Here is a 24,611-nt window from a genome sequence, read left to right as displayed (position 1 = left end):
ATCTTATATTGAAATGAAACCAGATTGATCTTGCATATGAGCACTGAAGCAATGCATGTTCCATAGTTTCGTTGTGTTGACATAAATCACAATTGGAGTTATTGCCGATGTAATGACTTATTTTATTTTTTACCGGTAAAATGTTTGTGCAACATTTTCAAATGAATAGTTTTATCCGAGGGGTAGTATTGATCCTCCAAATGAAAGACCATTTGATATTTGTAATAATTTTATTGGGTTGATTAGTTCTGATATAAATGTACATCGAGTTGATAGAGTAATTTCTCGTCTTCATGAGAGGCCATCTGATAGCGTCTGGTTCATATTCCTCCAAATTTAAGGTACGTGTACTATTGCAAATGTCATTGTTAAAAATACTAGTAATAATCATTTCTGTCCATTTGTTATCCTGAATGAGTTGAGCCATCCATGTGAGGTCAGAGTTAGTATGATTGGTAATAGGGGGCAGGTGATCCGGTATGCATTAATCAGTCTAAATGTTAATTTGAGTACCATTATGAACATCCCAAAAGATAAGATCGTTAATGAATTCAGATTCTTTTGGTCGATTTGTAAATCAAAGAGTAGGTTTGTTTGGGAGGGCATGGCCAAGGGCAATTAGGAAAGTATTTAGCTTTGATGATTTTGACCCATAAAGCATCAGGTTTTCTAAGAAGGCGCTAAGCCAATTTGCTTAAGAAGGCGCCAAGCCAATTTGCTTTAGAAGGCTTGGTTGTCTAGAGATGGAAGACGGAGTTCCGAGCCCTCCTAGACTTTTAGGGAGGCAGATAGAGGACCATTTGATTGTGTGAACGATTTTGGTTTTTCCCCACCAGAAGGACCGTTGGTCGGTCTCAATGCGTTTGCTTATGCCCTTGTGAAGGGCAAAGCATTGCATTTGGTGTCGAGGAACGACCGCAACTATCGTGGATATGACGATAGTACGGCCAGCTTGAGACAGAAGGGTGGATTGCCATTTGGCAAGTTTGTGTTGAATTTGAGCAAGGATGGAGGAAAATTTTTGGATTTTTTTCGCACCAATGAACAGATTAGTGCTGAGATATTTGTCCGAGAGGGAGGATTGGCTAACTTTCAGATTACGAATGAGCATTCTTTTGAATTTGGGGTGGGAGTTCTTAGAAAAGAAGATCGCGGATTTTTCGTAGTTTATCATTTAACCTGAATTTGAGCAAAAAGTTTTAAGGATTTGTTTCAGGTTGTAGATGTTGTAGTCTAGGGAGTTGAAATCGAAAATGATGCAGTCGTCGCCAAATAGTATGTGTTTGATGTTGATATTGGAGTGTGAGGTTGGGAAGCCAATGAAGTCGTTGTGCCCTGTTTTATTCTTGAGAAGTCTATTAAGTCCTTCCATGGAAAAAGTGAAGAGGAAAGGAGATCAGGGATCTCCTTGTGTGATCCCTTTACTAATAGCAAAGGTAGGACCAGGACGATCATTGATTAGCACTGCCATGGAAATGGTAGTGAGGCATTCTTTTATCATGCTGATCCATTTCATCGAGAATCCGAGACTCAACATAATTTTACCAAGGTAATCCCATTCAACTCTGTCGAAGGCTGTGGACATTTCCAGCTTAAGCCCAAAGTAGCTATTAGCTCCTTTTTGTTTTTTGTAAGAATGAATAAGCTCCTGGCTAATAATAATATTGTCCGTGATTTGAAGGCCTGGGACATAGGCTGCCTGGTAGGGAGAGATGATAGGGGGGATGGGTTTCAGTCTGTTGGCAAGGATTTTGGTTGTAATTTCGTATGTGGTATTAAGAAGACTGACTGGTCAGAAGTCCGCTAAGGTTTGCGAGGTTTTGATATTAGGGATCAGGTAGATGTGAGTATGATTTGCTAGATTAGGAAGTCGAGTCGAAGTGAAGAAGAGTTAAACCGTGTTAATGATGTAAAGGGAAACTGTATCCCAGTTGGTTTGGTAAAAATAAGGGGAAAGCCATTCGGTCTTGGGGTTGCGTCTGCTTTGAGTGCAAAGACCGCTGCTTTGATTTCCTCCTCGGGGGGGGGGGGGGGGGAGGTGAACGTCAGGGTTTTGTTTTGCTCTTCAATGATTTGGTTACCAAAGAGGTTGAAGAAGTCAGAAGACATCTGCGAGCCGACCGACGATGAGATCTTATTGAGATGGTCATGAAAATGTTCGCAATGTCTATCGAGTTATCATGCCAATTACCAGTAACATCTTTGATGGAAGGGATTTTGTTTTTACGATTTCTACTGATGGCTTGAGAATGCAAGTACTTGGTTTTTATGTCGCCTAGGCTAATGGTGAGCTTTCTCGACTTCTCTTTCCAGAGACTCTCTTGTTGGAGATATAAATCTTCTAGTTGCTGACTAAAAGCTGAGTAGTGGGAGCGGTGGTGGTTTGGATCTTAAACGTGATGTCATGGATTTTAGTTTTAATGTTTCCAAACACCTCCTTATTCCATTTTCCTAAGTGAATAGCGAGGTTGTTAAGTTTTGGTTAGATTTAGGCTTGATTAATCCAATGACTAGCAATGAAATGGGCACACTCTGGGTGCGACATCCAACTGCGAATGAAACCAAAAAAATTTAGGGTTTAAATTGGATATTAGAGAGTCAGTGGTAAGGATGATCGGGTTGTGGTCCGAGCCCACTCCAGGATGATGAGCAATATTAGAGTTCGGGAAGTTAATAAGCCAAGGGTGGTTGGCTAGGGCTCGGTCAAGGCGCTCCTGAATGAGAGTGTCGTTAAATTGCCTATTGGATCAGGTGAAAGGTGAGCCCGAGAAGCCCAAGTCCTTGAGGCCCATGGTCTCAATGGTCTGAAGAATTCTGGGGGCGTGGGAACGCATAGCTTCAGTACCCCCAGTTTTCTACGAAGGGCTCAAGATGCAATTCATGTCCCCCATTATGGTCCATGGACCGTCTACGTGGTGGCCTAAATTTTTGTGGGATTCCTAGGGTCCCATTTTGTTGTGCTTGTAGAGGCTGCCATAAAAGCCCGTGAAGAAAAATTGTTGTTGCTGGTTTTGATGGCGGCTGCCTTTAATGTGGATTATGTTATTGTCCGAATGGATGATGTCCATAGTGAAGGCCTTGGTCCAAAAGAGAGCAAGGCCTCCTGCTTTATTGACTGGATCCACAAGGTGGCTATCAAAGTGTTGATGAAGATTGAGTAGTTTTCTAAGGTTGGTGTTAATGCTTTTGTTTCGGGGCAAGAAGATGATGTCCGGGTTTTTATCTTTACAAAGGGCCCAAAGGTACTTACGGTTCAAATAATTGCCACATCCTCTAACATTCCAAGAGAGGATGGTCAAGTCGGGGGGTATGTTACTTTGGTTAGTCATATGGGACGAGCTCTACGTCAAGTCTGGTCAAGCACGAAAAAAAAAGATGAAGCCAATCTAAACCAAGATCCACAAGTCAAAGAGCGTAAAAGAGAAAACTAGAGGAAAAGACTACTAAGACAGCTACAAGCAAAATAAACCGAAAAAGATAAACAGGAAATGGGTAATGCGCATAAAAGTGTTACTACTAAACAAAACCTGGTCCTACTAAATTGGCCTACCACAAAAGGATTATATCGGCGGGTCAAACTAATTAAGTACACAAAAGTACCAGGTCCTAATTGCAACACATGCCCAATATAGCTAGAAGAGCGAAACTAGGCTGATCTAAAGGCAACCACAAAAAGAGAAGACGCAGTAAACACAACACAGCTAGAGCCAAAAAACAGTAGAGAAGACGAAAAGATAGAAAGAAAGAGCCGAGACTTCACAGTGGTAGAACCTCCTCTTAATGCCCCCCTGGTTGATATTCAGGCTCTAAGAGAGGACTCTAGAATCCTCCAGGAGCATCAGAGCTTTGTTGTTGGCTATTAGCATTGAGGAGTAGGTAATAGGAACGTCTTCAAGTTGATTACTAGCAGAGGGTAGAATCCAATTCTCTTCTCTGACTTTCTTCGAAGGAGAGACAAAGGGAGGAGATGAGTCATTATCAGTGGAGCCTTGTACATCATTTGGATCTTTCCTTTTACCAGTCATTGGGAATAACAAGTGGGGTGAGGTGACTAACTAGTGAGGAAGGAAGAGTCGTGAGAAGAGGTGGTTCTGGTTTAGTGTGAGGAGATAGATTCCGAGGGATGTCCATTGGGTCAATAGGTTCAGTGGGAGTGCCTTCAGAAGAATTTATTGGTATGGGACAATGACTAATGGGGTGCTCCATAATTCGGCAAGTTTGGCAAATAGCACCGGGGAATTTGGTGTAGCTTATCTTTATGTCGACCTCCCCATCTGAGAAGATTGGGTTAATCACTACTAGCAGAGGAGTTCTGACGTCATAAAGGAAATGAACCCTAATTTTATGGTTATTGTTGACCAGGCCGAAATTTCTCGGTTTAATATGTAAGATTGTACCCATGCGTGCAAAGATAGTGTGAAAATCCTCCTTGTTCTGTAGTGCTTGAGGGACCTTGTAGAGAATGCACCACATCGGCTCGTAAAAAAGATCATTAACCTCTTCTGTAAGTGAAAAATCCACAGGTTTCATAACCAAAAGCATGCCCTTGAGAATCCAAGGTCTGCCAAAGTTGAGAGCATTTATAATGAATGTGCTCTTGGGTTTGAAGATGAAAGAGTTTTGTTGGACTGGGTAGGCGAAATAGTCACAGTCCCTAAAGAAACACGATTGTGGGTATAACAATCGAATGATGTGGGATAGACCAACATCATAGGGGTAGCACCATCTAGCAACGAAGCCAGAGTTGATGGGTTGAAGTTCTTGGTTTGAAGATAGTTTAGAGTATTTGATGGTGACACGACCATGGAAAGCAAGTGTTATCTGGGAGGCCATTTTCGGAGAAGGATTAAGGTATTGAAAGAACTGATGATGTTGAGATGGCTTAAAAGGTTTTAAATAGTGGTGTAATCCTATGAGGACAACTAATAGAAGACAGTTTATAATCATCGTTCAACATGCAGGGGGTTGGGACTCGAACTCTACTTGTAAAGTCTAATAAGAGGCTCTTGATCTTCTGGAGAGAGAAAGAGGAAAACAAACACTAATAAACGAGAGAGGGAAAGAGAGAGAAGAAAACGACTGGAGTAAATACTAACCGAGCGAAGAGACTAATGCAAAAAACCGAAAAAATCAACTTCAATTACAAAATATAATTTGTCGTTTGTGATTAGGATCTACCTTTTTTTTTTAAGAGGGTAAAAATGATTTCATTAATTGCAAAGGTTGCAACTACAAAGAGAAAACAAGAAAAAAAGAACAAGATTACATGCTATTAGGATCTACCTTTTTGCTTGATTTGGTGGAAGAATAGGTCTGAGAATATCTTTTGCTTTGTTGTGCTTTTGATGGAAGGTTCTTGAGTTGAAATTTGGCCAATCCTCTTCTCTGCTGCTCTTGGGACTTGTTTAGGCGTGATGGTGGTATTGATTATTCGGGATAAAGGGGGATGTTGGTTAAAATTTAGCGTTTAGATTAGTGGTTTATGATTTGTTGTTTGGGAGGAAAAGTGGTTTGCATGCAAGTAATTAATGATCGTGATGGTGATATTGGTTGAGTTTATTCGTTTTAGGGCAAGAAAATGGGTAAAAGGAAAGGTTGCATTGCCTTCTGACGTCAGACGAGAGCTTCTCTCTCCTTCAAAAATCCTCCGGGTCCAAATAGCAAAATCAAATAATTTCAGAAATTCTAACAGTAATTTTACATGGTTCTAATTATTCTTTCTTTAAATATCATTTGAAGAAAAAAATAGAACACCTTAAATGGTACCCAGTAAATTAGTTTCACTTGCTGAATTCAAAACAATAAACAGTCAAAACCAGTTAAGAGGGTCACTCTTAGTCTCCAATAAAGAGACGTGTATAAAGTAGCCGCGGTTTTGGGGCATAAAGAATAATCTGCGGGGAATAAATTCTTTAGGGAATTCATGTTTTTTTGTACAATTTCGGGGGAATTTTGTTTTTTTTTTAGTCCAAAAATTAGTTTGATCAAACATTGCCCCATAGCTTCATCTTCTCCATCACCTTCACTACCACAACTTCCCACCACCACCAATCCAACCACCATTGCCACCTTTTCTCTCTCTTCTTTCCTCTTTTATACTCATTATCTGATAGTGTGTCTTCTCCTAAATTAGCCAATATTCAAGAAACTTATATTTCTTATGATCGAGAAAGAATCCAAGGTTCTGATGATCGAATAGTTATAGAGTTGAAAACTCTTCGCGATATCAGAAAATCTTTCCAGAATATCACTAGGCACAAATTAATTTTATCTTTTTCTTAAGGGTTCAAAAGCTTTAAGATCATGAATTTCAGACTCAGAAATTATAGTCTCAAATCCAAGGGAAGGATTGAAATCGTTAAGTTGAAGCAAGAAGTTTTGATTTAGATAAGAAGAATAAGGATGCCTTTGAATCAATAACATAATCGATTAATGATTTTATAAAACCCTTCATTAGTTTGATGGAATTAAAGAATATCAAATAATCTAAAAGGTCTTGCAAGAAGTATGCATTCCAAGTCTATACACGGAGGAGAATGTTCCATTATTCTATTGAATCGTATAATGAAGGTGGTATCTTGAGGTTTGTAGATCCATTTTGGGTTTCGGCAATTTTCTGTTCGTTAGGTGGGAGCTTGAATGCTGGTTTTAATGGCTTTTGTGAATGAAGAGGAGGGCTTATATATCCATGATTTTCTAGGAAATTGGTTTTTTACTTTGTACTGACTTTTGTGAATGGTTTTTACGTTGTATGACAATTTTCTTTAGTTTCATCTACTAACTGCCTTGATTGGATCACGAGTTTTAGCTTCTGAATAACGTTGTTTGATGGGAACAGAATAGTCAAATATGAACAAAACCTATATGAATTTTCAATTCTATTCGCGTCTATAACAAAGAAGAAGAGGAGAGAAAGATGAAGACTCGTCTATAACAATTTCATCAATTCGAAATTTGATCCGGCATTTTAAATTATTGTATTTTATGCTGCGTCACCGTTATATAGTCATTTAAAGGGGCATTAATTAAGTCTCCTATATGTAGGTAACCCTTTGAAGAGACTTTTAAGCCTATGAATGGAGGGTTGGGGAAGCACTACATTACACACCAAGCCACTATAACTCAAGGTAAGAAGACATGTAGTAGCTACCCCATTACTCTCCTAAGTTGAGACCAAGTTCTCCTCTCACTCTCTCTCTCTCTCTCTCTCTCTTTCTCTCCCTTTCCTTTTGATTTGGGTTCATTATTCTTACTGAAGGTGGGAAATTAGAAGACCCTGTTGCTCAAGTAGATCGTGGTGGTTGTTGGCTAACAAAGGAGGTTAGGAGGCTAATGAGTAGTAATGACAGGAAGAAATCGACCGACATGAGGAACATATAGAGTTCTAGATGTCATCTTTGTTATTATATCATGTGAGTTGTTATTCTTGATCCAATCATTCCATCTACGATCATGGGCAGGAACATAGTTTTCATATTTACTTGAATGTCCACTTTGTAACACTGTACCTCAGCAATTTTTTATCAATATATTTTCAGTTAAAATAACACTTATTACACAATCATATGACATTACATAGTTCTTTGATCAAGCTGTCAAATTACTATATATCCATCACCATGTAAAACTAATGGCTTCAAAATGAAGGTTTTCCACCAATCCAGCTGAACAGATTTTTGCAACCTCGTGCCTCATCTTCCTCGGCCCACATACTACAACACCCACATTTGATTCTTCAAAGTTGAATAAGATATCTGAATAAAGGAAATCCAAGAAGAGCAGATTGAATTAAGACAGGTAATAATTTGTAAAAACAATTGATAAAAATATACTCAGGAAGTGCTTTTGTTCCAAGTCAGATCTGAACTCTGACTCAAGGTCTGACTTGAGTTTTTGGTTTTGTCAGACTCGTGATGTTTGACTTGGATTGATTTTGGATTCACTTGAGTCAGATTTGGTGTTTATACGAGTCGGATTCAGACAATGAAAAAATCAAATTAAAGGAGAAGATTGAGTAAATGTTGCTTACCCTTTAGATCGGGGCGTTCACCATAATGCACATTCGTAGCTTGGACAAGGGGTAGACGAGGAGCGCCTTCAAGTTCTTGATCTAGGTTTTCGAGTTCTAGAGCAGGAGACATCATTGAAGTTGGTGTATTTACATCCATATTTCGAACTTGATTTCCTTCAGTGAGTTGTTGTTTCTTGTTGTACAGAAAAGCCACACTAGCTACTATAACTATGCATACACACACGAAAAACATGTCCCATAGAGCTCTCCCCGAGTAATGATAAATTTTTTCTGTGTTTTTGTCTATTGGGTATATATAATATCGAGTAAGAATGCATAAGAAGAGGATGAACATAACAAATGAGGATGAGATTATTGCGGCAAGCCAAAGCCAACTATTTGGACCTAGAATTGCAGTCATCGGTGCATCGTCTTCGTGGGGTTTGAACCAGATTGTCTCAGGAAGATTCTTAATATTTTCGGTCCCTTGTTCTTCTTTAGTGACATAGGCTTCAATATGTAATTGTATGCTAGAAATGTCCCAAGTAGGAATTCCAGATGTTGGGAGTAAGAGGTCAAGCATGGCAAGATCTTCAGAATTCTTGAAGGCACAAATGAGGATAAGCTTTGGAATACTTGTGGTTTTTGATGTCTTTTTCCTATGAATGACTTCTTTGATAATTGAGATCATAGGAGTAATACCTCTACCTCCACTCACCATTACTAACACATCATGCCTGCACAGAGTTAATGGAGAAAACAACATGGTAGATCGAAAAAGGATCAAAGTGTAAGAAAACATAATACAATAGGGTTTACTACGAAAAGGAAGACTTTTAGCTAGGGTGCTTCTTGAAAGCTTTCACATTTGTGACGGAAACACTAACTATTACTAATACAATTGTAAATAAGTATTTTAATCATGTTCTAAATGGGTTCTCTTGTTGCAAAGGCTTATAAACCGTGTTTTACAAAATAGTAGAGTCTACGCATAAGATGCATGCAGTTGTAGCTACAACATTTTATGAAGTTGGGACTTTTAACGCAAAACTACTATTTCCGACGGAAATATCGTACACAATGTTATTTTTTTTCTGTTGGTTAAATCGCTAACAACACTACTTTCAACGCTTACCCTTATTAAGTTATTAGTGATGTGTTCTTTTCGTCGCTAGAAGTCCACCATCTTTCAGTGATTCTAGAAATCCTGTTGCCAATCAATTTGGGAACAAGACTCTCCGGGAATCTTGATTCTGGTACTATATAACATGTCCTAGCAGATCCATCATAGCAGATCCCTTAATTCTCAGTCGTAAGATCAATTACATTTTCAATAAAGAAGATTTAGGACATTTATACAAAACCAAGAATCCTATAATCCTATTAGCGTTATCGGTTATCCTACATGCCAATGCATTAAAATATGTAATGTAGATAAGCACTGGATAATTGACTCCTTATTAGTGAAGTGGTTAATTCGAACCTTAGAAAATGAGGAGTAGGCCCGTATGGTCCTTCAAGAGAGACATCAAGGCGATCCATGGAAGAAGTCGACGTGGATGAAAGCTTTTGATACAAATTTCTGCTCCACCCTCCTCCACATTTGATAACAACACTTAGTTTATCTGGCTCCAAGTTAGGGTTTGAGGTAATAGTAAAAGGATGCCATTGAAGCTTTGACAAGCTAGGCACATTGATGAATACCATGCTTGTCGGACTATAATTTAGCTCTGAAATGTCAAAGAAAATCTTTGAGCTCAAAACCCATATCTGCCTACATACTTTTCCTTTTACTAAATATAGAAAAGAAAAACAATTGCTATAAATATTATGACAATCAGTGGCGAAAAAATGCGATATTTTAATATCATATTAAACGTCGAAGATGGTACCGGTAAACTAAAAAATATAAAGAAATTGCAAATGATCACCTGGGCTCTTGGAGAAGTTTAATTCGACGGCTTCACAAGGTAAAATACGAGCGGAAATCAATCTAACCCTTTGTCTTGATTGCAAGAATCTCAAATATCGATCAATCAAGAAGAGAAAAACACCAGGAAGAATAGTGCAGAAGTAAGCTATTCCAACATGGAGTATATAGAAGAAGAGGTAGAGAGTGTAGAGTTGATGAGAGTAGAAGAATAGCTCAAATGCTTTTCTACGAATGCGAGGGATGCTTCCTGCCCACATCACTAAGGAGACAACGAAAGCAATTTCTCCAGCAACATTTGATACATAAACTTTGCTCCATTCAAGGGCCTGCATCCGTCCATACACACAACTTAGGTTAAGCAGTTTTTTTTCGTTGTTTTCTAAGGAAGATCTGAAATCTAACTTGAGGTCATAGTTGACTCGAACGAATGACGTTTCAGAATGTTTGTTTATGTTCGACTCTTGATGTCTACCTAATTATTGGCTCATTTGGGGTCTATCCGAGTCAAACGATTCAGGTTGAGACAATGAGAACAAACAAAAACCATCCGGCATCGATAGAATTGTTTTAGATTTCAAATATAAATGATAACTAACAACAAATAAGATATTATCAACCGTAAGATTGTTTCAGTTGTGAAAATACGTACGTCTATCATCTGATCAGTTATTCCCCAGTAGATAAAGAAACCTATGCTGTGTGCGGCGAATAGAAAATTTGAAAGATGTCCAAGCCAAATATGATATTTGATACTTGACTCTGATGTTAATCCCACCAATGGCAAGAGCGAAGATCCTCGAGTAACCGGGAAAAATAAAAACGCCCATGCTATATTTCCGATATACCCAAGTCTTAGAAAAACACTTCGAAACTTCGCTTGCCAACTGAGTACATGTAAATTTGTATTAAAACCATGAATATTGTATATCCATTGAAAACTAGAAGTAGATATTGTTGGAAGGTCCACTCCACTCGGCCAAACCGAGTGGACTTGGTCCAAATAGGAATCCTACTACAACTAGGATTCCTTAGGTTTTAGGATTATAGTTTAGATTAGTTTAGGACTAGTTTAGATAAGTTTTGATAACTTAAAACTCTATCATGTAAACCTATATAAAGAGATCCATACATAATGTAATGTACAAGTTGTAGTGTTAATAAACAAGGTATTTACCTATCTCTCTCTCTCACACAACAACCAACAAGCTCACCGATCTTCATCTCTCGGCTTCAACCGAGATCATCATCAACAATCCTCGGTTATAACCGAGAGCTCCACTCATCTCTCTCTCGGTTATACCCGAGCTTCATATCATCACTCTCGGCTTCACCGAGAGTTGTCACATACTCTCTCGGTTATAGCCGAGACTAATATCTTTCTCACTCTCTCTCGGTTATCAACCGAGAAGATCATCACCTTCATCTTCACTCGGTCATACTCGAGTGAGTTTATCAATCAAAGGTTTAACCTTTTCACAGATATTGATTTCAATCACAAATGAAACTTTCATACTTACACTTTTTCTCCAACCTTGTGCATATGGGGGTTCTGGTAGCTAATATACAAGTAGTTTGCAAGTGACCAAATCAGGAGTGCTATAAACATAGCTGAAAAGATCAACTCCATCATCGTCACGATCCCCAGAGGAGATTTTACCAACACCGGCTTTCTCAAGAACATGAAACGACTGGTACTACAACAATCATAATTTATATGTCAGAAACCGACCTCCGTCACTAATATCTAAACTAGTATTTGAGACTGCAAATCCAAGGCTAAATTTTTCTGACGACAGTTACGAAAACCAAGATTTTAAACCATTTCATCATAGAAACGTGGAGACAGAACAAAAAGCAACATCGGTACGTGAAGGTCATAAGTTACAATAAATTAAACAAAAAATAATTAATTTTATCAAATCTCAAATTTATAATCTCTAATAACATCAATACATTAGGCAGAAAAGGTGAAGAATAATACCTCTGTGTGGAATTTTCGTTCTTCGATCCTAAATGGAGATATAAACAGCTAAAAACCGCAATGAGCATGACAGGGAAGGTGAAGAGGACAAGATTTGTACCTTTAGAAAGCAACCAAGTTAACCCTAAAGATCCATAGTGATATTAAATGAACCTAAACAACAAAGAGTAATTAACTGACCTTGTGAACCGATGAACTTGGAGTTGAACTTGGCTGTGAGTTTGGGTGTCCATGAATTCTTATAGACTTTAGTTGGAAACATAATCCAAATCATGAGCCAGCCAATAAAAACTATCAAGAACATAGCCCTTAGTGCTGCTCGAACCTTCTTCTTTGTCGACGTAACATCTTCATGGTTACCTGCTCTTTGGGAAGATGGGTTTTCCATTATCATTCAGATAAATTTAGGAGCTAATGTTGTTCATATATATATATATATAACATAAATGGAGTATGTGACAACAGGCGCATACTTTAGAGTGGAGACTTTTGTTTATGTGTGCATGATAGAGAAAGAGAACAAGTCAACATGCTCCTCTCTCTCTATTTTTCACCTTTTCCAAAAAAAAGGTAAAGAGGGAGGCTATCGATGTTAATGTGAACTTGTCGTAATAAGCCATTTCAACAAGGCTAACTTGGCTCTCGCCGAAAACTTGCACGAACGAAAGGCCAATTTTTCACATGATGTCAACATGAAATTAGCAGTTTACTTTTTTTCAGGCCATTCGGGTCTCTTTTTGTCAGACCAAATAACATTTTCCTAAGAAATATCTAGTATCAAGACTAATCTGAAACCATCAAAACCCGCCAGTCAATCTCAACCATTGGGTATTGATCAGATCCCTAATATTGGATTTAGGCTTGTCAGTGTGAACACAACTATTCTTTCCTCACTAAAATGATGCCTATGTAATGTAAAGAGAGAGACATATAGACATGTAGTATTAGCAAGGTATATATTTATTAAGGAAGTTTCTAAAGTTTTAATCATAGTCTCGTTCTTTCTACGGTGAATTTTTGTCACGGATAATGTTCTGAGAAACTATTAAGCATAACAATTATAATTAGGCTAGAACTGATCATTTTTGCCAGGTTAAGGTGAGTATTGAGGTATTGTCAGTCTGTCTCCATTTAGAAATAGAACTGACTAATCCTAAAGTAAAGTGTCAGGAAACTCAAAGAAACTATTCCTAAAAAGTTGAAAGTTGTATTTCTACGATGTGAACATAATTTGGAAAGTAAAAAAAGAATTTATGATTTTATTGTCAAGACTAAGAAATCCAATGAAACTAACTATATCAGCCAAATCAAGAAGATGTACAATTAATCAACTTAATATTTCACTTTCAAGAACAGAATTATGTCATATCTTCTGCATTGTTTAAAGGTACCTCTAATAGAATGAGGGAATGCTTTATTAAACAACTAGGAGGGTTATTGCTATAGAAAAATATAAAACATTTTTTATTTCTAATAATGATATAAGCACCTAACAGTCAAAGCTTACCCCAAGTTTAAATGCGATCAACACTCTTCATTTTCTCGCTATAATTTAGGGTCGTAAATTGATCACGATAACACATTCCATTGTACACAGTGTAGTAAATTTTCTTTTTACAGGAGGGTCCCCAATTATTTTGAGGTTTTAAAACTTTTTCTGCATAAACAGACATCAATACTAGAAATAGACATCATTATTTAATGAATAAGAGATTTAATTGATTATTGACTGATTGTGATATGGTTACAAATTCCTAAAAACAGTTATGTTGAAGCATAGAATTCCTGTTCTGTTTATTTTTAAGAAAATCAGTTTAATATAATTGAGAAAAGTTTATGATAGTGAATTAACATATTATTATTATAGTGATAAGTTATTTTATTGATAGCAAAAAAAAGAAACCTGGAAACAGAGTTGACTATTGATAGTGTCAACTGAAGTACAGCTTGTACAAGCAAAATTGCTAGTACTAAGTACACTGTACTGTTTAGTACTAATTTGGACTTGGTGCTTAAAAATTCTGCAAATTGTTATTACTTTTTCCTACTTAGAAATTAATTTTTGAGAATTTTTGTTCAATCCCTTCATTTGGTCCCTCCACCAACCTTCTACCTGATGTGATAACATATCATTTGAGCGTGGAGCAAATGGAGAAAAAACAATGAGAATATATACTACAGTGAGACGTCGGCACATCAGGCAGAGGGTTGGGAAGGATGAATGGATTTTTTTATTAATTTTTTCTTTCCCTATTGTTATGTTGGCCAGGGATTGAATTGGAAATCTTCAAAGTATTGGCTCAAACTTAGTCAAGTAATATTGTCTCTTTTCATTCGCCACATGAATAGTTGGCATCAAGAATTGGCTTAGAGATAACTACGGCCATTCTAAAAATTACAACCTTACAAACTTAAGCTAATAATAAATATTTAATTGATAAAATTACTAACCACAAGTAAATGATACTGACACATTAAAATACTAAACATTTTAGCAAGATTTAATACTTTTATAATTCATACATTCATAATCGGTCTCTACGAGTTTTCAATGAAACGTGCATTCAGTTCTTGAAGTTGCATATCTATAATGATGCAAAATACCTCAACTCAGTAATGATGAAGAATTGTTACTTCTGTAAATTGGTGAATTCAAGATACCTTAATAATAGGGTATTGTTTTTTTTTTTTTGAACTAATAATAGGGTATTGTTGTATTTATAGAGAATGAGTGAATGTACATATTACAGAAAGACCCTTGACTATAAGGATAAATACAACCAAGTACACATAAAGGACTAATACAATAATTAACACCTTAACACCCCCCCTCAAGCCGAACGCCCAGGAAGTAGAGAGAGCTTGAAACTCAGATCATGAAATCTTGAAGAGGATAACCCTTTTGTGAAGATGTCGGCCAATTGTTCATCACCACGAAGAAATTGAACTTTGAGTAAACCATTCTTAACTTGTTCGCGAACAAAATGGAAGTCGATCGTCGTGTGCTTAGTACGAGAGTGAAGAATGGGATTAAGTGCAAGATATGTTGTACTAATGTTATCACAGTAGATAATCGGAGGTTTGATAGAATGAAACCCTAATTCAAGAAGAAGATTCTTTACCCAAATTATTTCAGCAGTTGTGTGGGCTACAACCCTATACTCGGCCTCGGTCGAAGATCGGGCCACCGTGGGCTGGGTTTTGGATGCCCAAGCTATTAGGTTAGGGCCAAGGAATATCCCATAGCCAGATGTCGATCGTCTGTCATCGGGGGACCCAGCCCAATCAGCATCGGAATATCCAGTAAGTGGAAGACACGTGGCTCGCCGGAAAATCAAACCATGATCGACTGAACCTTTTAAGTATCTCAAGATTCGCTTAGCAGCGATGAGATGAGTGGTCGTCGGTGAACCCATGAACTTCGATACCTGATTAACGGCATAAGAAACATCCGGTCTGGTGAGGTTGAGATATTGAAGTGCCCCCACCAAACTTCTAAAAATTGTAGGATCAGAAAGCTTTTGACCATCATTCTTGGATAATTTGGAACCACTAATCACTGGTGTAGAGACTGGTTTGGAATCCAACAATCCAAACCGAGAAAGAAGATCAGTAGTATATTTTTGTTGAGTTAATAGCAGACCATCAGAAGACCGATGAGCTTCCATCCCTAAAAAGTAACTGAGATTCCCAAGATCCGTCATATCAAACCTATTCTTGAGATTATTAACAAGATCCATAATTTGTGTAGGAGATGAACCTGTAACTAGTATATCATCAACGTAAAGTAAAAGAATAGTTAAATTTGTAGAGGATCTAAAATAGAACATAGAAGGATCAGAGATTGATTGATGAAATCCCATTGTTAGAAGACAACTGCTGAATCGATGATGCCAGGCCCGAGGGGCTTGTTTTAAACCATAGATAGCTTTATGTAATTTGCACACGAAATTAGGCTTTGATTGATCTTCAAATCCTTTTGGTTGTCTCATAAACACTTGCTCTTGAAGATCACCATTCAAAAACGCATTTTTCACATCGAGTTGTTTAAGACACCAATTTCCTGTGATGGCAAGAGAAATTACAGATCGAATTGTAGCTGGTCTTACCACTGGACTATAGGTTTCGTCGTAATCGATTCCATGTTGCTGTGAATAACCCCGAGCCACCAAACGAGCTTTGTACCTCTGAACAGATCCATCGGCCTTTTGTTTAACTTTGAAAATCCATTTACAGTCGACTATGTTACTATTAGAAGGAGAAGGAACTAAAGTCCATGTTTTGTTTTTGCGAAGAGCAGCAATCTCCTCGACCATCGCCTGTCGCCAGTGTTCATGCTTAAAAGCTTGAGAGAAGGTAGATGGTTCATCAAATGAAGATACAGAGCAGGCTTTAGTAAGAAGGACCTTTGTTTTTCGTGTGCCATCACGAGTTCAAGTAATCATGGGGTGAATAGAAGTATTTGATTTTGGTGGAGAGGATGGAGAGGGATCGAGATGTTCAGAATTAGTGGAAGAAGGAATTGTTTCTGTTAATGGAGAAATTGGTAAAGTTGAAGGACAAAGAGGTGGAATAGAAGAAGCAGACAGATGATCAGTAGAGGGGACAGATGTGTTGGTCAATAGAGGTAACGTGGAGGGTGTGGGACCAGTACTAGCAAGAGGTGGAGAAGGGTTTTGTTCAGAAAAGGTCTGTGTACGAACAGCTGGAATAGTGGGGACAGATGGCAGTATAACAGAAGGCGCGTGGTGAAGACGCGTTGCAGACTGATTTCCAACTGTACGAGTAAGGACAGTTGGTAGTGCGGTAGAAGACGCGTTGTGAGTGGATGGACAGGTGGTATTACGAGTGGTGGGGACCGTCCAGCTCAAAGAGGTAAAAGAGGAATTAGGGTTTTGAATGTTCGATGAAGAAGACGAAGACTCAGGAGACGAAAAAGGAAAAATTTCTTCATCGAACAAAACATGGCGAGAAATATAGATTCTTGAAGACGATGGATCGAGACATTTGTATCCCTTATGGTTTGGGCTATATCCAAGAAAGATACATGGTTTTGATTTAGCATCGAATTTGGAATTTCGATAAGGAGTTAGTAATGGAAAACATCTACATCCAAATGTTCTGAGATCAGTATATTGAGGACGAGTGTTAAAGAGTTTTTCAAAGGGGGATAAACCATTAAGAACGGAAGTGGGAAGTCGATTCAAAGTATGGATTGCAGTTTGAAATGCCTCAGGCCAGAAACTATGAGGAACAGTAGCCTGATGAAGAAGACAAAGAGCAGTTTCAACCAGATGTCTAAGTTTTCTTTCGGCTACCCTATTCTGTTGGGGAGTGTGAGGGCAAGACCTTCGATGATGAATCCCATTTTGAACAAGAAAATTTGAGAAATCATTGTTTACGAATTCACCACCACCATCAGATTGGAGTATTTTGATTGGTTTCCCAATTTGTTTTTCGATAAAAATTTTGAAGTTTTGAAAATGAAATTTAGCCTCTGACTTAGTTTTCAAAAAGTAAATCCATGTGAATCGACTATAATCATCCACTAATATCAAAATATAGCGATGACCAGAGGGAGATGTCACCGGCGACGGTCCCCAAAGGTCTGAATGAATTAATTCATTAGGAGCAGAGGAAGAATGAAGAACAGTAGAAAATGGGAGACGATGATGTTTACTAAACACACAACTTAAACATTTCGATGAGTTCATTACAGAATTTTTGGATTTCAAACCATTTTTACTAACTACTGAATTTAAAATTTGCAGATGTGGATGTGCCAATCGATGATGCCACACTTCATTGGAGACAGGAGAGGCAGAGGATAACGAAGAAGCAAACAAGGAAAGTGGTGGTGATTTCTTCTGAGTTGAGTTTAATCGAAAAAGTCCTTCATCAATCGTTCCTACGAGGAGTGTCCTCCCTATTGGAACATCCTGAACAAAGAAGCCATTACGATGGAAGATGACAAGACAAGTAAAATCTTTGAGAAGATGAGACACTGAAATCAGATTCTTGCGAAAATGAGGAACAACTAAGACATTAGGAAGAATTAAATTAGAAGAAGGGATAGAAACATTACCAATGCCTGAAACAGGGGTTGTGTGACCAGTTCCCATCATCACATGATCAGGGACAAACATCTCAGATCTAGCAGATGTAGATGCAGCATCAGATGTTATGTGCATAGTAGCACCAGAGTCTATATACCAATTAGGATCAGCTGGAGCAGAGTCAACACTCATGGCAGCAAATGAGTGAGCTAAATCAGGAGGATTATGAATACTGTAGCAGGTTCGAGCAGAGTGTCCAGGCTTGCCACAGTATTGACAAATCAACTGTTGAGGAGGAGCACCAAGAACAGAGTAAGATTGATTTCGCTGATAATTTCCTCTTTGATTATTATAGTTTCGATTTCCTCTTCCTCTGTTTCCTCTTCCTCTGTTTCCTCTAGTGACAGATGAAGAAGATGATCGATTTGGAGAGAAGGAAGGAGAGAACATAGCAGTTGGTTGAATAGTTTTGGGTCGAAGAAGATCAATACGAAATTCATGAGTTAATAACAAAGAGTGAAGCTCAGCATATGATGGAGGAATGAGACGAGTGGTAATGGAAGTGACAAAGCTTTCATAGTCTGATCCTAAACCAGAAAGAACAATAAGAACTAGCTCATTATCAGCAACTGGATGTCCAATGGCTGCAAGAGAGTCAGAGATTAATTTCACTCGAAGGAGATAATCAGAAACAGAGAGAGACTCTTTCTTAAGAGTTTGGAGCTGAAGCTTCAAGTTCATTAATCTAGCAGAGTTAATGGAAGAAAAATTTCTTTCAAGGGAATCCCAGACAGCTCGAGATGTGGTTAACCCAAGAACCTGAGTGAGGATTGGTTCAGTGAGAGTGGCATTTAGCCATGATAGGAGCATTTGATCGATACGATACCAGTACATATAGTCTGGAATGATGAGAGGAGTTGAAGAAATTTCAGAGGAGGTTGGAAGAAACTCAGGTGGAGGAGGAAATGAGCCATTAACAAACTTGTATAGATCTTGAGAATGTAGAATGGGAAGAAGTTGGCTCCTCCAAAGCAAATAGTTAGTGTTATCAAGTCGAATGGAGACAAGATTGGCAATGTTGGAGAGTGCAGGAAAGCTCATGGTGTTAGGAGAAACATAGGAAGGTTGACCAGGGGAGAGAAGGGAGGGAGAAGAAGTATTGGCGGCGGAAGAGGCCATTGAAAAAGGGAGAAGAAGAAGAAGAATAAAGATGACACAGAAAACCAAAGAAAAAGGTTTCTAACTATGAGCTCTTGATACCATGTAAATTGGTGAATTCAAGATACCCTAATAATAGGGTATTGTTGTATTTATAGAGAATGAGTGAATGTACATATTACAGAAAGACCCTTGACTATAAGGATAAATACAACCAAGTACACATAAAGGACTAATACAATAATTAACACCTTAACAACTTCTTGAATAAACGCCTTTTCCGCCCTCGATCGAGCTATAAAATTAGCATCCATACATATCAAGAACATCAATCCATGTTTAAATTACTACATTTAAAAACTTCTTCAAGAAAAGAAGCACACCATTTCTTCTGATTTTTTGAGTTTCTGCTTTAGAGACTTATACTAGATTCGTGGCATTCACAATATCTTGTTCTTTCATTTGTACGTAATGCTTTTGAAACCACTTTTGTAATTTTGAGTAGTATCCTCATTAAATGAAGAATAAACACAAACTCAAAGGTTTGCTTAAGCTTCTTACTTCAATGTGTTAATGTGAATAAAAAGATAATGTTCCCATAATCTGAATGACTTATTTAAGGACATCAAACATACCAGTTCTGGTACCAAAGTATTATAATGCGAGCTCCATCGTGTAGCACCAGCATGTTTAAGATTAGTTTCTTGATTTAAGTATGTCTAATCGAAATCTCAGGTCCTCTAGTATCTTATGAGCTTGCTTATCCCTAAGCATATTTCGACGTTTACCTGATCCTCCAACAACTTTCAATATTTTGTTGGTTAAATTTACGAGTGAGGAAACCAGATCATAATTCCTTGAAACACAAACTAACGCGTATTGTAGTTGATATGCAAAACAACGAACATAATACGCGTATGCAGGGCCGGCCCTGACTTTTTGGTGGCCCGAAGCGGACACCAGAAATGTGGCCCTAACTCTTACGTACGCATATATTCAACGCGGACCCACATGTGGAATGGTTCATGCTAGAACCTGATTCCGTCCACCTGTGATTTTGTAAATATACTCAATCTTATATACAGAAGTTCAATGACTAGGTCAAGAGTCTAAATCCCTCTCTCACATTTTTAAATCTTGTCTTTCGAGGATTTTTTTTTTCAAATGATGACTTTAGTCTTTTTTCCTAACCGTAACTAACACCAGTACTACAAAAAAATTTGCTAAATTATATTTTGGAATAACAATAGATATACGCCTAATTGTATAACAATTACAAGGTATGTCCGAAATTAGTATTTAAATTAACACCTTGTAATTTTAGTTAAAGAAGATACTTTGATTTGTTATATAAATCTCTTCTTTTTTTTTTGATGAGAGATATAAATCTCTTCTTATGTGCATGATACCCCTTAAGTGCATAAATTGACCACAATGAGTTAAAATTAATTAAGATATTGTCTACTAGATTCTATATGTTCGACTTTTAATACAAAAAAATATTTTTGTATGTAAAGTTTCAGCCCGTCTTTACCTATATATTTTACTCGCCTCTACTTATACGCAAATGTACAAATAACAATTACATGTACAACAACTAAATTATATGGTTTTCTTCCTCTCTTTTCTTCCCTAATACATAATATCTTCAACAAAACAAAATTGACAAAACCCAAAAAATCAATTAGACTTAACTTAATTACAAAATTGACGAAACCTAAAAATCAATTACACTTCACTTAATTATAACTTAAAGTTGAGATGGGAGTTGAAAATCAGCTTATACTAACTATAACTTGTAATAGTAACAATAAACAAAAGAAATGAATTAAATGATGAAGCCAATAAAATATAAAGTTATATGTTGAATATTTTATATAGACCTAAAAATATGATAACTAACAAATATATTGGACATATAATGTGGAGATGTGGGCATGCGGCTGACTTGCTTGTTGAATGTTGAGAGAGATTAGAGAGAAAGAAACAGAAAAAGTATAAGTGTGATGTTTTTTTTTTTTGTTGAAATGTATAAGTGTGATGTTAGTCAGGTGAATTCTTTTTCATAAAAAGTAGGGTGAATTAATTGCTCAATTGGTTAAAAGAAGGTGGGGGCCACATGTTGCCAAGAATGAACGTAAAAAGGCCCAGAAGACTGGTTTTTTAACTGGATCTTGGTTGAGAACTTTAACTTCTAACAAAATCTAAAGGCGCCCCATCCGAATGTGGCCCCCAAAATTTGGTGGCCCAAAGCGAGGCTTTGCTCGCTTTGGGCCAGGGCCGGCCTTGCGCGTATGTGTTCTCTTTTAGTGTAAGTGTCTTAAAAATATTTATCTTTCATGTTACAAGCACCATCACAACCTTCTCCACGTAATTTAGAAAGGCTTAACAAAAAAATCAACAATAGATTTGTTGAACTAAGAGTACTAGTACCAGTAACATGTTCAACACCCAAAAAGCAATAACTTGTCTTTATTGTCCACATATCGAACTACAATCGTCATTTGCTCCTCAATTAATACATCTCGAGCTTCGTCAGTCAAAATAAGAATAAAACCACCATTATTAATCAATTTGATTGTTTCAAATGCAATTGCACTGGCCACATATTTTTGAATAGTTGGAGTTGTGAACTTTGAATTATTCCTAGGAAGAAATTTTAGAATCCTCAAAAACTTTTCAAGATTCCTTGAATATTCAGATTCATCATGGCCTCGAAAAACAAGTCCTCTTATCAAAAGATAACGAGTGCACTCAATGTTTGCATTAAGCAAGTTCGATAATCATTTGAACTTGATGTGTCTGTTTATGAAAAAACATCTCAAGACGTTGTTTTCGGTTTAAAATGTTTTGACATTTTCTCCGAGCTCCACTGTTGAAGCTATAGACCTTGCCTACATGCTCAAATAACAGTTTTTCTTTTCCAATTTTGAAGTCCTTGCTAACAAAATAATCACCACAAGACAATCCTCTTTTATCTGATATAAAAATAGCAACAAAGACGGTATGAAACATATTTACTCACACTATATTCTAAATAATAAGAGAGCTCTTTATATCATACTGTAGCGCCCCAAATCCCAAATCTCAAGCCGCCTTGAAATCGAAGATTTGAGACCTTCAAACTGGATCCACGAGCGACGCCTACCATGAGTGCACAATCAATAGCTGAAAAAACGAAATAGCTGGGTTAAAACCCAACTGCAATAGATTTCCTCAAACCTAAGTCTCGGGTAGGCAAGCTCAATCCCCAATCAAGGAAGTATTTCATTCATATTCATTATTGGCGTTATCTACAATTTAACGTGACAACTAACATAATACCACGAGATTTACCACACGCATGTAGAAATTAGTAATTTATGTTCTTGATTATTAGGCTTTCAACGTCCTCGTTTTCTAATCCAATATTAACTCTCGTGATAATAATCTTTCTCTTTTTCAATAGGTATAAAAAGATCACACTATTCACCAAGATAGACCTTTATAGAACCCTAACTTGACGATTAAGTCAACAAAACATTATGCCAAAGACACAATCATCCAACTCTCATCGAATGATATGACAAGTTGGTGTCTTCGTTGTATGAGAGTGTGGTCCACAAGGTCATCCATTGTGTTAGCGCCGACCCCATACGCTCTATACCTAGATCACATCCGGTAGAGAGGGCCGAACCAACCATATAGACTCATACAACCCTCCATCAACTCCATCATCACACACATAATAGCATCATACAACAAACATAAGTTGAATAAGAGTGTGGTCCACAAGGTCATCCATTGTGTTAGCGCCGACCCCATACGCTCCATACCTACATCGCCTCCGGTAGAGAGGGTCGAACCCACCACATAAACTCATACAACCCTCCATCACATCACACACATAATAACATCATAAACAAACATAAGTCGAATGAGAGTGTGGCCCACAAGGTCATCCATTGTGTTAGCGCCGACCCCATACGCTACATACCTACATCACCTTCGGTAGAGAGGGTCGAACCAACCACATAAACTCATACAACCTTCCATCACATCACATACATAATAACATCATACAACAAACATAAGTCGAATGAGAGTGTGGCCCACAAGGTCATCCATTGTGTTAGCGCCGACCCCATACGCTCCAAACCTACATCACCTTCGGTAGAGAGGGTCGAACCAACCACATAAACTCATACAACCCTCCATCACATCACACACATAATAACATCATACAACAAACATAAGTCGAATGAGAGTGTGGCCCACAAGGTCATCCATTGTGTTAGCGCCGACCCCATACGCTTCATACCTACATCACCTTCGGTAGAGAGGGTCGAACCAACCACATAAACTCATTCAACCCTCCATCACATCCATCGCATCACACCTGTAATAGCATCATACAATCATAATAGCATCACACCACAAACATTGTCTCTAATAAACAATTACAAACAAGTTCACCAAACTATTCAAGCCAACAACACATGGCAAGTCAAAATGGATGATGCTCATAATAGATCCTCACGTGGATCACAACCTCAAACAAGCAAATAACAATAATAGTTAACAAATACAGACTCACCAATATAAGGTATCATATACCTAGGAAATGCATTGCTTAAAGAATAGAAACCATGTGAATTATCTCAATCAATTCGCTCATTGGAGATTGTATCGACACCTAGTACAAAAACTATTATAAATCCTCACTCGGAACTTCAATTAACTCACCGTATGAACCACTAGAAAGTAGACAAACAGACCTTTCCAACCATATAAGATACACACCGAGATTCATTACCAATCAATACTAGATTTACTTTTAATCTAGACAGAAATACAGTAGGGACTGCTCTGACACCTCGTACGAAAACTATTGTAACTCCTCGCTCGGAACTCCAATTAACTCACCGTTTGAACCAATAGAAAGTAGACAAACAGACCTTTCCAACCATATAAGATAAACACCTAGATTCGTTACCAATAAATCCAGATCTAATTTTGAAGTTAGATCAAAACATTGTCCTATATAGATATTTTATGGAATTCAAGATAGAACTAATATCTAAATCATTCAATCATTCTTTATAGAACTTTATGTGATTAACAATACTAAACCTATCATGGAATCAATTGAAAAAGCCTACAAAAGAATTAGGAGATAAGAAATCTACCTCTTTTGCCTTAGATGACATCAAGACTACAATCATGCCCCTTTCTCTCTCTAGAGAACTCCATCTCTACCTCTTTTCTTCTTTATCCATTCTTCATTCACTAAGAGTGGTTTGTTGAGGATTAAGAAGATATACTAACCACAACATAAACAATACATAGATTTCTTCAACTTATTCATCAAAATCTTCTCCAAAGAATACCATTTCTCTTTCTCTCTCTAAGTTTTGTTCTAGATCTACAAAAAGAGCTCTAGACCCCTTTTTATGTAATTAACTCAAGCAAACCTAGTTTTCCTTCTAACCC

At 37.5% G+C, this 24,611-nt stretch overlaps 1 protein-coding gene across 1 annotated transcript; it reads right to left on the bottom strand.

Moving 5' to 3' along the window:
- Positions 1–7,509: 7,509 nt before the first annotated feature.
- Positions 7,510–12,387, bottom strand: LOC147543169 (ferric reduction oxidase 4-like). The gene is made up of 8 exons (XM_086638348.1): positions 12,106–12,387; positions 11,926–12,025; positions 11,462–11,638; positions 10,594–10,828; positions 9,943–10,270; positions 9,495–9,741; positions 8,030–8,748; positions 7,510–7,754 (listed from the first exon to the last, which is right to left on the bottom strand). Exons 1-8 carry the CDS (start codon positions 12,317–12,319, stop codon positions 7,615–7,617), a joined length of 2,160 nt encoding a protein of 719 aa, XP_086494474.1. The 5' UTR covers positions 12,320–12,387; the 3' UTR covers positions 7,510–7,614.
- Between the last annotated feature and the right edge of the window lie 12,224 nt (positions 12,388–24,611).

Source organism: Eschscholzia californica, unplaced genomic scaffold (assembly GCF_041429995.1).
Source record: "Eschscholzia californica isolate CP2 unplaced genomic scaffold, dmEscCali1.0.p SCAF_4, whole genome shotgun sequence".
Classification (NCBI taxonomy): domain Eukaryota; kingdom Viridiplantae; phylum Streptophyta; class Magnoliopsida; order Ranunculales; family Papaveraceae; genus Eschscholzia; species Eschscholzia californica.
Note: the sequence above shows the minus strand (reverse complement) of the source record. Positions and strands in the feature narration are given on the sequence as shown.